Source organism: Ziziphus jujuba, chromosome 10 (genome assembly GCF_031755915.1).
Source record: "Ziziphus jujuba cultivar Dongzao chromosome 10, ASM3175591v1".
Classification (NCBI taxonomy): Eukaryota; Viridiplantae; Streptophyta; class Magnoliopsida; order Rosales; family Rhamnaceae; genus Ziziphus; species Ziziphus jujuba.
The window spans coordinates 9,668,336-9,681,948 of NC_083388.1; the positions used below are offsets into that span (position 1 = coordinate 9,668,336).

General features: G+C 29.8%; 1 protein-coding gene across 1 annotated transcript; it reads right to left on the minus strand.

The window, feature by feature from the left end:
• Positions 1-10,602: 10,602 nt before the first annotated feature.
• On the minus strand, positions 10,603-13,479 carry LOC132799672 (uncharacterized). The gene is given in 5 exon segments (XM_060812111.1): positions 10,603-11,095; positions 11,233-11,429; positions 12,826-12,898; positions 13,141-13,197; positions 13,301-13,479. Coding segments are annotated over 5 exon segments (999 nt in total).
• Between the last annotated feature and the right edge of the window lie 134 nt (positions 13,480-13,613).

The window sequence follows — 13,613 nt, forward strand, 5'->3', positions numbered from 1 at the left end:
TACAACATTCATAGCCAAGAAGTTGCAGGATTATTTTGTTTCAAATCCTAAGGTAAAGATAGGACAAATAAAGGTTAGGGTAAGGAGGAAATTAGGAATGGAATGTAATAAGCATAAATTATGGAAAGTTAAGAAGTTAGCTTTAGCTAAGTCTAGTGGTGACCACAGTAAGCGTTTCTTTAAATTGCACAAGTATGTAAATGTGTTGAGGGTTTAAAACCCAAAGCAAAATGGCATTTTTTAAATGCATTAGGCTAGCCATCTCAAAAAATCCTTAGTTCCAGATGTTTTTTTTTAGTTTTCCAACACAAGAATTGTTTTTTAAAAGAATGTGGACTATTTATTGGTCTTGATGGCTTCCACCTGAAATGCTAATTTGGTGGTATCATGCTTACTACAATTTCTCGAGATGCAAATAGTAGTTTATTTCTAGTTGTTGTTTGCATATGTGAAGGTGAGAACTTTGATAGTTGGTGTTGGTTTTTGCAATTGTTGCATGATTATATAGGAAAGGCAAAAACTAGGACTATCACTTTCATATCTGATCGGTAAAAGGGAGTTCTAGCAGCGTTGTGAAAGATTTAGCTAGGTCATAACAATAGGTTATGTGCTAGGCATATTTTGCCAAATTTAAGGGACAATTCATAGGCTTGAATGCAAGAAACTTATTTAAGCAGCAGCCAGGGCTACAATTGCTCAAGAATTTAAAATGACAATGGAATAGATTAAATGTATAAGTGAGGCGGCTTATAACTGGTTAATGCAAATCCCTATTAAGCGGTGGAGTTTACATGCATTCAATGTCACTGTTAAGCCTGATAATGTTACAAATAACACGACTGAGTCATTTAATTATTAGATCAATGAGGATTGATCAACATCAATTTTAAGTTTGCTTGAAGGAGTGAGAAGGTTTATGATGAAGAAGATTAAGAAAAGGCATCAAAAGGCCTTGAATTGGATAGCAGAAGTACTTCCAATGGTGCAACTTAAATGGATAGCAATCAAAAGGAAGGGAGATACATAAATATCATACGAACTGGAGAGGATGAATGTGAGATAATGGATGAGAACAAGATTTATGTTTTTCACATGAACCAGTCCAAGTGCCAGTATAGAGTTTGGCAACTGAGTGTCAACCTTTGTTAGCATGCCATGGCATGCATCATCTACTAGAGAGCTAATCTTGTTTTTTATGTTGACAAAAGTCTTACAAAGGTTGCATACTTGGTCACATATGACAACATTATTCATCATATTGCTGATCAATCAGTGTGGCTTGAAGTGGAGGTTTATACAGTTGTACCTTCGCAAATGAGGAGACCACCTAACAAGCCCAAAGATGTGCAAGAGTAAAAAGCCAAACGAGCCAAGAAGAGAAAAAAAGATCTATAGCATAGAAGTGTGAGGTGTGCAAAGCAATTGATCACAACAAAAAAACTTGTCCCAAGGTTTCTGGTAATAAGAAAAGGGCAATAACCAACCAGGTAATGTTTATGTTATTCATTTTGATAATTTTCAGTTGTCATAATACTTATTGCTATGAACCTAAGTCGACTTGCTCTTAAACCCGCATTATACTAGTTCATATCGAAATTAAGTTCAGATTCTAATGATCACTTTAACCCCTAATCAACTTGTAATTAGAAACATTGGTACATAATGAAGATGCCACAATAGGTTATGGATTTCCTATGGATAAATCAAACTAAAATATTCAACCTTTATTCGATGTTTTAGATGTTCCAAAAGAACAAAAAAAATTCTTCTTAAGAATAATTTTTGAATAACAAAGAAAATTCTTCTCAAGAATAATTTTTGAATAATAATCTAAGCTGCTAATTTATTAAAAAATATGCCTTTAAATAGGCTATCGTTACAAGAAATCAAACCCTAAAGGCATTAAAAAAATTCGACCAACATAGAGAAAAGATTAGGAAAGTGCTGAATTTTCTCTAGTTTTCTAAATTAATTTTGAATTAATTAATTCCGTAATTTTGAAATAGGAAGTAATTAATTTACAGTCAAAATAATAAAATATCAACTTTTCTAAATTAATTTTCCTAGAAAATAATAAAATAAAAACTAAAATAAAAGATTATTTCCTAAAACAAAAGTTAAAATTTCAGATTAGGAAACTAGTTAACTAGATTGCCAAACAAGTTGTCTTTGTCTATTTACCAGCTATTTTAGCCTCTAAATCGACTTCAATATGTCATGTAGGATGTCAAATAGGATTAGAATTAGTTCCCATACGTTGCTACTGATTGGACTAAGCAAAACTTGCACGGAATGCAAAAATGGACCCTTCTAGTGCCAAAAGGGTGATTTTCGGCCAAATTGAAGGTTTATGTGCAAATGATGAACTTGGATGTTTTTTATTTTGCCTTGATATGATTCCATGGCCTCTTGGTGATCTCAATCACGTTCATAGGCTTACAAACTAGTCCATTGCTACCCGCAGTCTAAATGCACCAAAACAAATTCCCGTGTCCATTTCTGCCATCATAACTTACGAGCTTTGAATCTTCAAATATTATCATGCATTCATGAGATTTAATAACACCTTGAATGAAATTAATGAGATTATCCTTAAATCTCTTAGTTTCTGCCCTAGTAATTGATCCCGTCTTCAGTTACATAGGATTAACATCCTAGTAGGTTGTAGGTAATACGGATACAAGCGGATTCTCATCACTTATTTAGCTTTGTTTCTTGTCTTATGAAATAGAGTCAAGTTTGGGATAAGTGTTGAAGGGACTGTGAGTAGTGTTGATGGTGGAAACTAGTTAATATCTTTTGTTTATTAATTTTGATTTTATTTTTTTTTGGAATTTGTCATATGTCAGGACCCTTCCTGAAGTTCTCCACCAGAACCCTAGGTAAGTTCCTGACTAGACGAAACTCCACCAGAAGTTCTACAAAAAATTCTGTAGCATCTCTCCTATAGTAAAAACTTTCCAAAATTTTCTTGCACAAAAACACACTCCTAAACATACAACCACCTTACTCTTCCCTTACTACGATTTCCACAGGTTTGCAACATTTTAAAAAAATATAACAACATAAAGTAGATAAATAAATAAACTGATATGAATCTCCATGTCTGCAATTAGCATTAAAGCATCTAAGAGTATTTAGAGATGTAAATATTATAAATAGAGGAGAAATAATGAAATAAAATAAAATAAAATAATATTATAACAAAGTAAAAAATAAGAAAATCCACATAGTACAATGACGAAGGAACATAATTAAAATAGGTTATGTAGTTCACACAGAAAATCCATTGGCTACTTGGACTTAAAGGAATGGGCTTGGAAAAGAAAAGATAATCAATGATCCCAATAAGTGATATTTAACTAAAAATGACAGCAATTATAATAATAATAATAATAATAATTTATATATAATAAAAGAAACAATAATAATAATGATGAATAATTATTAATAAGGAATAAAATAAACATTATAAAGCAATTTTCTCTCAAACCCTCAATGATCCACTCATTTTGAGAAGTCCTGTTTAAAAATATTTTCGCAAAACCCATTAATTTTGTATTCCCCAAATATCTAAATATCATAATATAATATAATAAAGAAAATAAGGTAAACTATTATTTAAATAAATGCCCCAAAAATAGTCTTTAAATTAAATAATTGCATTATGATGAGAATAATAAAATAAAATAGCTTAAAATGCTTAAAATAACTAAGTAAATAGTTAAATAAACAATTACAAAAATAAAATTATATACTAAGAAAATTTCTCTAAAAGCATTCAAAATATCTCTAGTTAGACACCTTAGCTCCCAAAGGCATCAATGCTAATAACTATCATCCTATGACTAAGAAAATTGTGACTAATGCTTATATCGCAAAATAACTATCTATCCTCTTTCACCCTAACTCCTATAAGATGGTTAAATAATACCTATATGTTAATCAGTGATAATAATAACATAGAATACTAGTATTATATGATACATCTACAAAACATAAATATGAAAAATGATCATAATAATACAAAAACACAAATTTTTCAATATCTCCATTTTATAAACCACAACCAAGAATACCAAATAAATAATAAATTAATTTATAATTAAATGGAATAAAAATATTTAAATAAAATATATCAAATTCCAAACTAGCATTTAATCAAATAAAATGATTACTTTAAGCACCACAAATACCTTGATAAAATTCTATAATCATCATAAATGAACATAATTATGCATGTATATAGATATATTTATACATATACCTGCCAAAAATTTATACAGATAAATAACCCAAAATACAATTTGAATATATACTACTCACCTAAAAATAGAAATTACTCTAATTCCTCCCGTTGCCTAATTTAACATGAACAATACAATAAATATTAAAATACTAATATTTTTATTAGTTATTTTACATTTAGCTCACTCGGAGGGTCAAACACTAACCTTAACAAAAAAATAAATAAATAACAATCTGTATACCAAAACAATGCTTGAGCATGAAGGTCATGAATTTGAACTCACCTCTCAGAAACATCTAACGGTGGCTAAAAAATGGCCAGAAAAATTCAACCCAAACTTGGTCTTACAATATCTCTCAAAATAGCTTGAATTGAGCTAAAAGTACCATGAATTTGAGCACAGGGGGTCCACAGTGATGGAAATAGGTGGTTGTTTAGCTTGAGACCCACGGGTAAAGTGAGAAACGTTAGACTGTCGCTGTCGCCTAAGATCGACCTATTCCTTAGGCGTTGCCTATGATCTAGCCATAAAAATTAAGCAGCTAGCTCAGTTTGAGATGGCACTTATGGCGGTAAGGGCAATGAGAAAAGTGGGTGGCTAGAGAATGGCGATTTAGGGGGAAAATCGAGCTACCGCCGCCATCAAAAATTTACTTAAATCCTAGCACATCACCCACCCATTTGACATTGGAAGTCAAAGTTCAATAGAAAATGGAGTAAGCTATTCGACAATAGCAGTGGTAAGAGTGGGAGATGGCCAAAGGTGGGCTGTTTCTCTCTCCTTTTGCTCTTTTCTCTTTCTCTCTCTCCTCCATCGACCCCACCCTTTTATTTTTAAAATCACCCTTTGATCACTGTTCACCTAGGATCACCGCCCAAATGATGACATATGACATGTGTCAACAAATACTTTAAATTTACTCTCCTTTTTCATGTACTGATTATATGAAGTACCCGAAGAAACTTTTATTAGAAAATAAACTTTAAACTTTACAGAATCATAAATTTTTAACTGTAGCTCTATTCAAGTGTGCTACCAATTTGTAGACTCGTATCGATGAGTATTACGCAATAATACACAAGTTAAGGCCATATCTTATAAAAATAATAATCCAATTCTGGTGCCCACATCGATCAAACAATTAAATTAACTTAAAAACAAAAAACAATTCTGGTATAATTTTGGCAAGAGTTGTTACATCATATCACTTAGCTTTTTGTTTTTTGTTAATAAGGATAAATTAGGACCAATGCTGATGGTGATGGAAACCAGGAAATGCCTTTCTTTCATTCATTTTGATTTTGGGATATTGGTAGCTAACCACCCCAAACTTTATTAAGGTTGACACATTATAACTTAAACTTTTTTTTCTGGCATTCTACATCCCAAACTTCCTTTTTGCTTGCACTGTTGGTTTTTCTGTTAAAAATGTATAACGGAATAATTACATGTCACACATATGCTTATCAAAGTTAAATTAGGTAATTTTACTATTTTGAATTTAGAAATTAGGATAACAGCGACACATAAACCTAAATGCTCGACAAAAGATGCAACCTTTTTATATACAAATACTTCATAATCCTCTCAATCTTCGAAAACCCAGAAACCATAGCATGCAACTTATCGAAAAAAGTGCAAACATAGGCATTTTGATTCAGAAATCGAAAAATCCTGACGATAAAAGCTTCAGTGGAGGTTTCAGAGAGAGAATGAATAGTGAGGAGGATAATATCAGCGATTAAAGAAGTGGCTATTTTAGAGGTGAGGAGATCAACGATTAGGATTTGGGCGATGATGAAGAAGGCAGAATTAAAGGTGTGGAGGGAGAGATGGTGGTGGGACGGTAGGTCAACGTTGATTTCTTCGATGTGGTGGTGGTAATGGAGGATTTGAGATTTAAGGGAAGAGGAAGAGGGAGGAGAGAGAAGGAGCAGGTACAATGAAAATGGAGGAGGATGAGAGAGGAGATGAGCTTGGAGAGGGAGAGATCAGAAGAGAGAATCATTAGGCCACTTCCATTTGGAGGCTCTTCAAGAAGCTCTGAGATTATATGCTCGTGGATTTTAGCCTTTACAGTTTTTGTTCTTCTTTTTATCAGAATTTATTAACCAGCTAGTGATGAAGGCAACAAAGAGGTGGGATTTGAAAGTTGGAGAGGGATTTTTTGATCAAATCAAGATCAGTATATGAATCACTAAGATCAATCTAAGGTTCTTTCGGTGCTCAAAATCCCAACTTTAGACCAATTTTTGAGATCAATGATCACACACGCGAGAGGCACGTGATCAGACCTATGAAATTATCTAATTTAGCTTTACTTGATAAACACGTACATGACACATGATCATTTTGTTATGCATTTTTAACAGAAAAACCAACAGTGCAAACAAAAAGGTAGTTTGGGATGCCAAATGTCAGGAAAAAAAAAGTTTATGTTGCAATGTATCAACTTCGATAAAGTTTGGGGTGCTTAGCTGCCAATATCTTTTTTTATTTTTGTAAAATTTTTCATATTATCTAGCTTTTTGTTTTTTTAATCAATAGGGACAAGCTGGGACCAACGTTGATGGTGGTGTTCTTTCTCAAACTTTTGACCCTTTTGATTGTTCTTCTCACTTAGGTATGTCTACCACAACTTATTTATTATAATCTGTTTGTATGAATTAGAATATAAAGTTTAATGTTCCATTTATATTCTTAATAAACATAAACTAGCAGCTGTAAAAATGGTTGGTGGTGGTTTTTGCACATAAAGTGGTTTGATTTTGATCGAATATGTTGGTTCAAATTGAATGTGAAGAGTGGCAAGGATTGATGTGAATGTAGTGTATATTATTTGAATGTGGTTGTGAGCTGTGTAAATGTCATGGCTTTTATTGCAAGTTAGTTAAAAAAACTGGAGGCAACTTGATGTAAAAAGGTTTATTTGGCCTAATTCTTCTGTTAACAGTGGATATATACATTAGGCTTCAGCTAGAGGCTAAAAACTGTGTCCCACTTTTTCTTTTTTAATGAAGATGCAACATATGATAGACTATGGCTCATAATGGGGCTGCTCCCTTCTTTTATTTTGTATATGCACAAATTATACATGTTTGGATGGATGACGAACTTGATGGTAGACTTGTAGTCTAGTTTACAATCCATGCATATTAGACATAGCATATTGGAATTTTTATGTACTTTTGCACCTGATGAGTTGACAATGCAATTTAACTTCTTTCCAAGAATTATTGGCTTTACTTATGAATTATAACAATTCGATTGCAAATACATAATAGCCACTATTAATAAAAATATTGAAAGTCCAAAAAAGAACATATTTAAAAGCATCATCATCTTCAAACTTCTTGGCATTTCTTCTAGATTTTGGACCTTCACATCAATACCATTAATTTTGTTGTTGCACTCCATTTCACTTATATGCATAAAGCATCATCATCCATGTTAAACTGCTTCTTATCTATTGTCCAAAATAAGTAGTATTTACGCCTCCATTTTCACAATATATATATATATATATATTCAGCTTTGAAGGACTTGTTGAAGATTTTGAAATTCAACCCCTGCTCTTTTTGCACAATAGCATTTTTATTTTTATACTTTATTACACTTCAATTAACTTTACTACTTGCACTTGAAAAAGGCATTTTAATGTATGTTAGTTTGTTTTTTGTGTAAATGCTTTGGAAAGAAGAGAAATATGTGAGAAATAAGAGAGAAAGTTGTAAGAGGAATGGAGGAAAAAAAACTTAAGACGGTGTGTTTGATACAGAAAAGGTGTGTAATCTATTGCATAAGTTTGCAAGGAAGGTTTATATACTAGGAAAAATTAGACCAATGGACCAACGGTCATTTAAGAACAAAAGAAAATAATTTTTAAATGCAATGGTTAGTTTTTTTAGGTATTTTAGGGTATTTATGACTTTTTACATTGCTAACTAGGAGAGAATGTCAAATAACAAAAAAGTGGTAACAAGTAGTGTATTTGAAATCTTTCTAACCTTTGGGAATGAATTGAAATAGGGGCAAATCTAGGGGGATGTAATTGAAATTTATCCTTTTTAAATCAACGAAGTAGTTTACTTAAAATGGAAAATTTTTTTCATAATCCAATTTACAAGTCTAAAAGCAGCCCTAAACTAGTGTAATCGTAATATAAGAAAAATGCTAATTGTATTGCAAAACAAACTTTACATAGTCCTTTAAATTTTAAATATCCATAACACCCCTATTCATTAATAAAAAAGAAATTCTACTAAAACACTGGGTTTTGTTTGCCCTTTTCTGTTTTTTTTTTTTTTTTTTTCCATTTTCTTCTTTCTCTTATGAGTTTTCTATTGTTTCATTTAGACAATTTGGCAAACCCACTTTGAAGTTACAAGCTATGACAAAGATGATCATAGACATTGAGGTAAGGAGCTCTCAACCAAGAGTACACAACACTCCAAATCAAAGGGAACTCAGAGGCAACGAAATATGTTCCATTGGGACAAAGCAAAAAGCTTTAAAAAGATAGCTGAATAATACTCCAGTTGAGATATGCTAGAGATTGAGAGAGAAGATCCAATTTTTGCTAGAACCAAAGGAGTTAATCACTTTTTTCTTCTTCTTATTCTTCTTCTTCTTCTTCTTCTTCTTCTTCTTTTTTTTTTTTTTTTTTTTTTTTTGAGATAAAGATTTGGATTTGTTTGGTATATGACAAACAAGTTAGAGATTGAATGTTTATCTTTAGACTATTGTCTACAACAATGGAGAATAGCCCTTTCTCGTGGAAGAAGAAACGGCACAAGCAACAAGAGCTTCAATATTTACTTTTTAAAAATTGAAAGGTAAAAAGTAATGTTACAAATATCAAAATGTTCATCAAATTTATTTATTAAATAACACATGTTAAAATATTATTGATGGATATATTCATATAATTTAAATATGAAAAAATAAATCTTTAAATAGATAAATAAATTTTAAAAAATAAACTAATTAAATATTGTTATGTCATCTATTATTTTATTTGATAAGTAAATTTAATAAATATTTTTATAATTTTAATATTGTTGAATAAAATTGAGATGATGATAAGTTGGTGATGTGTGTTAAATTTTGAAATTTATCATTTTGTTACTTGAAGTTCCTTTCATAAAAAAATAAAAACATAATAAAAAAATTTAATTATAATATAGTTCAATTTGAAATTTGAAAACAAAAGGAGAGAAATAATATAGATATTTTAATAATTAAAATGTTTATAGAACCATGTTGTATTGAATTATTTTTTTATTACAAAAAACTTTTCCAACGTTTAATTATATATAATTGAATATTTTAGACCAAAAATAGATTGAAAAATCTAGGCCACGGGAGGATCCGTACCAAAATAGCTGTGAATGTGGGCTTTTTCATAGCCGACTAATATTCTAATTTAGAATTTTTGTTTTTTTGAACATATACCCTAGATACCAATACTTCATATATTATATATATATATATATAGTATTATTAAAAGGTAAATTTTCACTTAAAGAGAAGAAGGATCCAGATTCAGATAATAAAAGATGTTCCCATTCATCCTCTTCGCAGCATGTCTTGGCTTGTTCATTACCCCTTGTTAGCCCTTTTAAATATTTAGGAAAAAAAAGAAAAGAATTTTGATTACTTTTGTCAGGGAAAAGTGATTAAAATCATGATTGGAGTTCAGAATTTATATGCAACAAGAAAAAAAAAATGATAATAAATATTGATCTCCATAATTTGATTACATCAAAATAATTATAAAAATATAAAAATAAAAAATAAAAAAATTTGTTCAATTAAGATTTTAATAGATTTTAAAAGAATTAATATATTTGATGGAATTCATGGATTTTAATGGATTTCTATAGATTTCATGTGGATTTTATCAGAATCCTATATAGAATTTGTGGGATTTATATTATAGACTTTAACAGATTTTTATAAAATTCTAATTATTTTAAACTTTTAATATAATTTATTTTACTATTTTGGTGAATAATATAATTTATTTTTGTAAAACTATACTATAAGTCTATAAGTAGTTTTTTTTAATTACTTTTATTTATTCATTTTATCATACCATTAGCATTGTTGGATATTTATAATATCGAAAAAATTAACAAATATTAATAAATAGGTAAACAACATATACATGAAAATTAAATTTAATAATATCATCCTTGAAATATTATTAAAAAATGAAAAATAAAAAAAACAACACTGATAAGATGAATTATAATAAAATTAGATAAATATATCAAATAGTCTTGTATCATCTCTATTATTTATTATTATACGCAAAATTTTATTTATTTTTTTTAAAAAAAAAAAAAACTCATCGCTTATTACTTTGATTTCTTGCGTTTTGGGCATCCGTCCACATATTTGAAACAATTGTAGTTCTCCATTCATTACCATTCTCTCGTTGTTGCTCTTGACTTTCAAACAACTTTTCAAAATTATTTCTTTTAATTTCTTGTGTTAATAACGATGATGGAGATTCATCATTTGGCTCTATCGGAAACTCATCAGAGTGACATTTTTTGCAAAGAAAATTGTGCAATCCTGCACAAGCTAAAACTAGCTCTGCTTGTGTCTTAAATGAAAATGGAGGTGTAGACTTAAAGATTGTGAATCTAGATTTGAATATACCAAATATCTTCTCAATTACATTTCTTAATGAAGAGTGACAGAGATTGAACAATTCAACTACAGTTTCAGGGTGACGGCCTAGCCTAGCAAAATCTTGCAAATGATATCGAATCCCTCAAAATGGAGTTAAAAATTATCGACGATTTGGAAATCCACAATCCACCAGAAAATATTTACCTAAAAATATAAGATTTTAATAATTAATCCATAAATACTATTTTTGTAAAAATTAGTACATATTGAAAAAAAAAATATATATATATATATAATAAAATAATATATACCTTGTGGCACTTTAAGTCCATTCCTCCTTGATAAAGCATCATGTAGCAATTTTGAATCATGAGCCGAACGCTCCCATTCAATGAATTCGTATATAAACTCTAAATCAAAGTTACAAGCTACTAATATGTTTTGTGAAATTTTTTCATGGCGATTATGATAGCTACTTGCATCATGACCCTTTATTGTTGCTGGTATATGTGTGTCATCAATAGCTCCAATACAATCCTAAAAGAAATAATAAAATTTATAATTGACATAAAACATAAGGTGTTAGAATAATAATTACAACACTAATAATAACAAACCTATTACAATAATTATTATTATTACAAAAGAAAATAAATAGGTAAAACATCTTTTACTTACCTTGAAGTAAATGTAAAATTTTGTATATTATCTTATTTTACTTGGCACTGTAGATTTTTGGTTTAACCATCATATCTGGTACTATTGTGTTCAAAGCCCTCGAAACATTATTGAAGTTTTTGCTTATTGTGAAATGTAATCAACTAAGTGTTTCACAAGTCATACGATAGCGAGAATTTTGACCTATGATAAGTAAAAATGTTGCAAGCATTTCTTCAACGTAAATGAATCTTGTATCCTGCAAATGTGTTTTTTCTTTAATAATTGGACATAGCTTCAAAAATACATCAGGATATATTCTATATAATTGTCGAAAATGTTGAGGATCTTCTTTCAATACTTTATGAAAATAATTATACCCTTTAGGAGTGATTGGTTGTCGAGCCAGTGGACGTTCGATATATCTATCACATATGCTAATCATTAGTGCATTTAATACCTCAAGTATTGCTTGAATTGCCAATAATATTAATTTAATGGTTTCATAAAATTCTCCATCTTCTTGTGTATCTCTTTCTCCCATTTCTTCTCATTCCCTTTTCTCTGTTGATCTAAATCATAACATCAAATATTATTAGAAAAATATAAAATGAAATAAAAATAGTAATATCATGAAGGGGGAAAAACACTTTAATGAAAAATTCAATTCAATACAAACTGAAAAATAAAATAAAGCAAAGGAAAAAAAATTTACATAAACAAACTAGAAAGAAAAATATACTTAAACTAAAAACCTATTTCGTAAACTAGTTAATAATATCCAAATAGCTAAAGATATATATTTTAGCACTCATTCCATATTAAATGATATCCATTCTAAGCGCTTTTCAGATAACATCTTCAAGAATGCATCTTTGACTCCCATCTTCTAAATCAAAGCAAGTGCTTTATAGCGACCATGATTATCTAAATTTGGGGTCTCCTTAATAGCATTCCAAATATCATTCTTCTTCTCTTTTTTATTAATTTTCTTTTTCCTTCTCTTCTCTTCATTAGACTATACATTTCCTCAAATTTCAATAGTAATTTTTCCAATTGAATCCAAACCATGAGAAATGTTTTCTAGAATATCAACTCGAGTAGCATTCTAATCAAATGAACGAGTATTCCCTTCATATTTACTTCTAGTTCGTTTTCTTTGAACAATATTTTCCATGGGAGCTTCTAAATTTGGATCGAGCTTTGACATTGATGGTTCATTATATCCGAGTGAAGGTGCTTGGTATGATAGATCGAATTGAGTTTGCACGTATACCTCGTTAATCTCATCATATACATAGTTATCTATCATAACATGTGTACTTTCATCTTGCCCAAAATTCTTGCATCTGTATCGTCTCCCAATCCAATAGAGTTTTTTCCAATGGTAGTTTCATTTTCAACAACAATTTTCAAATCTTCAAGGTAAGCAAAAGTGTATGTTCGAAGGTGTTTCTAATTTGGATGAGACTGGCAAATATAAAAAATAAATAAATAAAATAAATATAATATTATGTTAGCATATAAAAATACTAAAAAAATATATAAGATATAATACAAATTACATTCTTATGAAAATTTATAATCTCACCTTAAAGTAGTTATCCCATATTTCATTCGTGACAGTGAATCTTTGTATGGCTGTGTCCTATCCAAAACCAGAGTTGGAACACATAAGTTGAGAAAATGTTTGATAACGTGTTTTAAACCATTTCAATCGACTCTGATACTGAGTATAATTCTTATTACACCTAAGTGCTTCATTAAGCTTAGGAAGTATCTTGCTTTCCACAGTTAGCTTGCTAAATACACCATTACTATCACGCCATCCACGATTAGCAGCACCAACCATCAGTTCCAACAACATATTACTTTCTTGCGAGGTCCATGTGTTAGATATAGTTTTACCTTTTCGTTGTGAATCTCCCATTGTAATAATATATATCTATATATAAAGCCCATGAATAGTTGAAACTCATATTTATACATATACATATATATATTATAAATCAAGCATATAATAAATAAGATCAAGATCTTCACATTCCAACTCAAACTAATCCA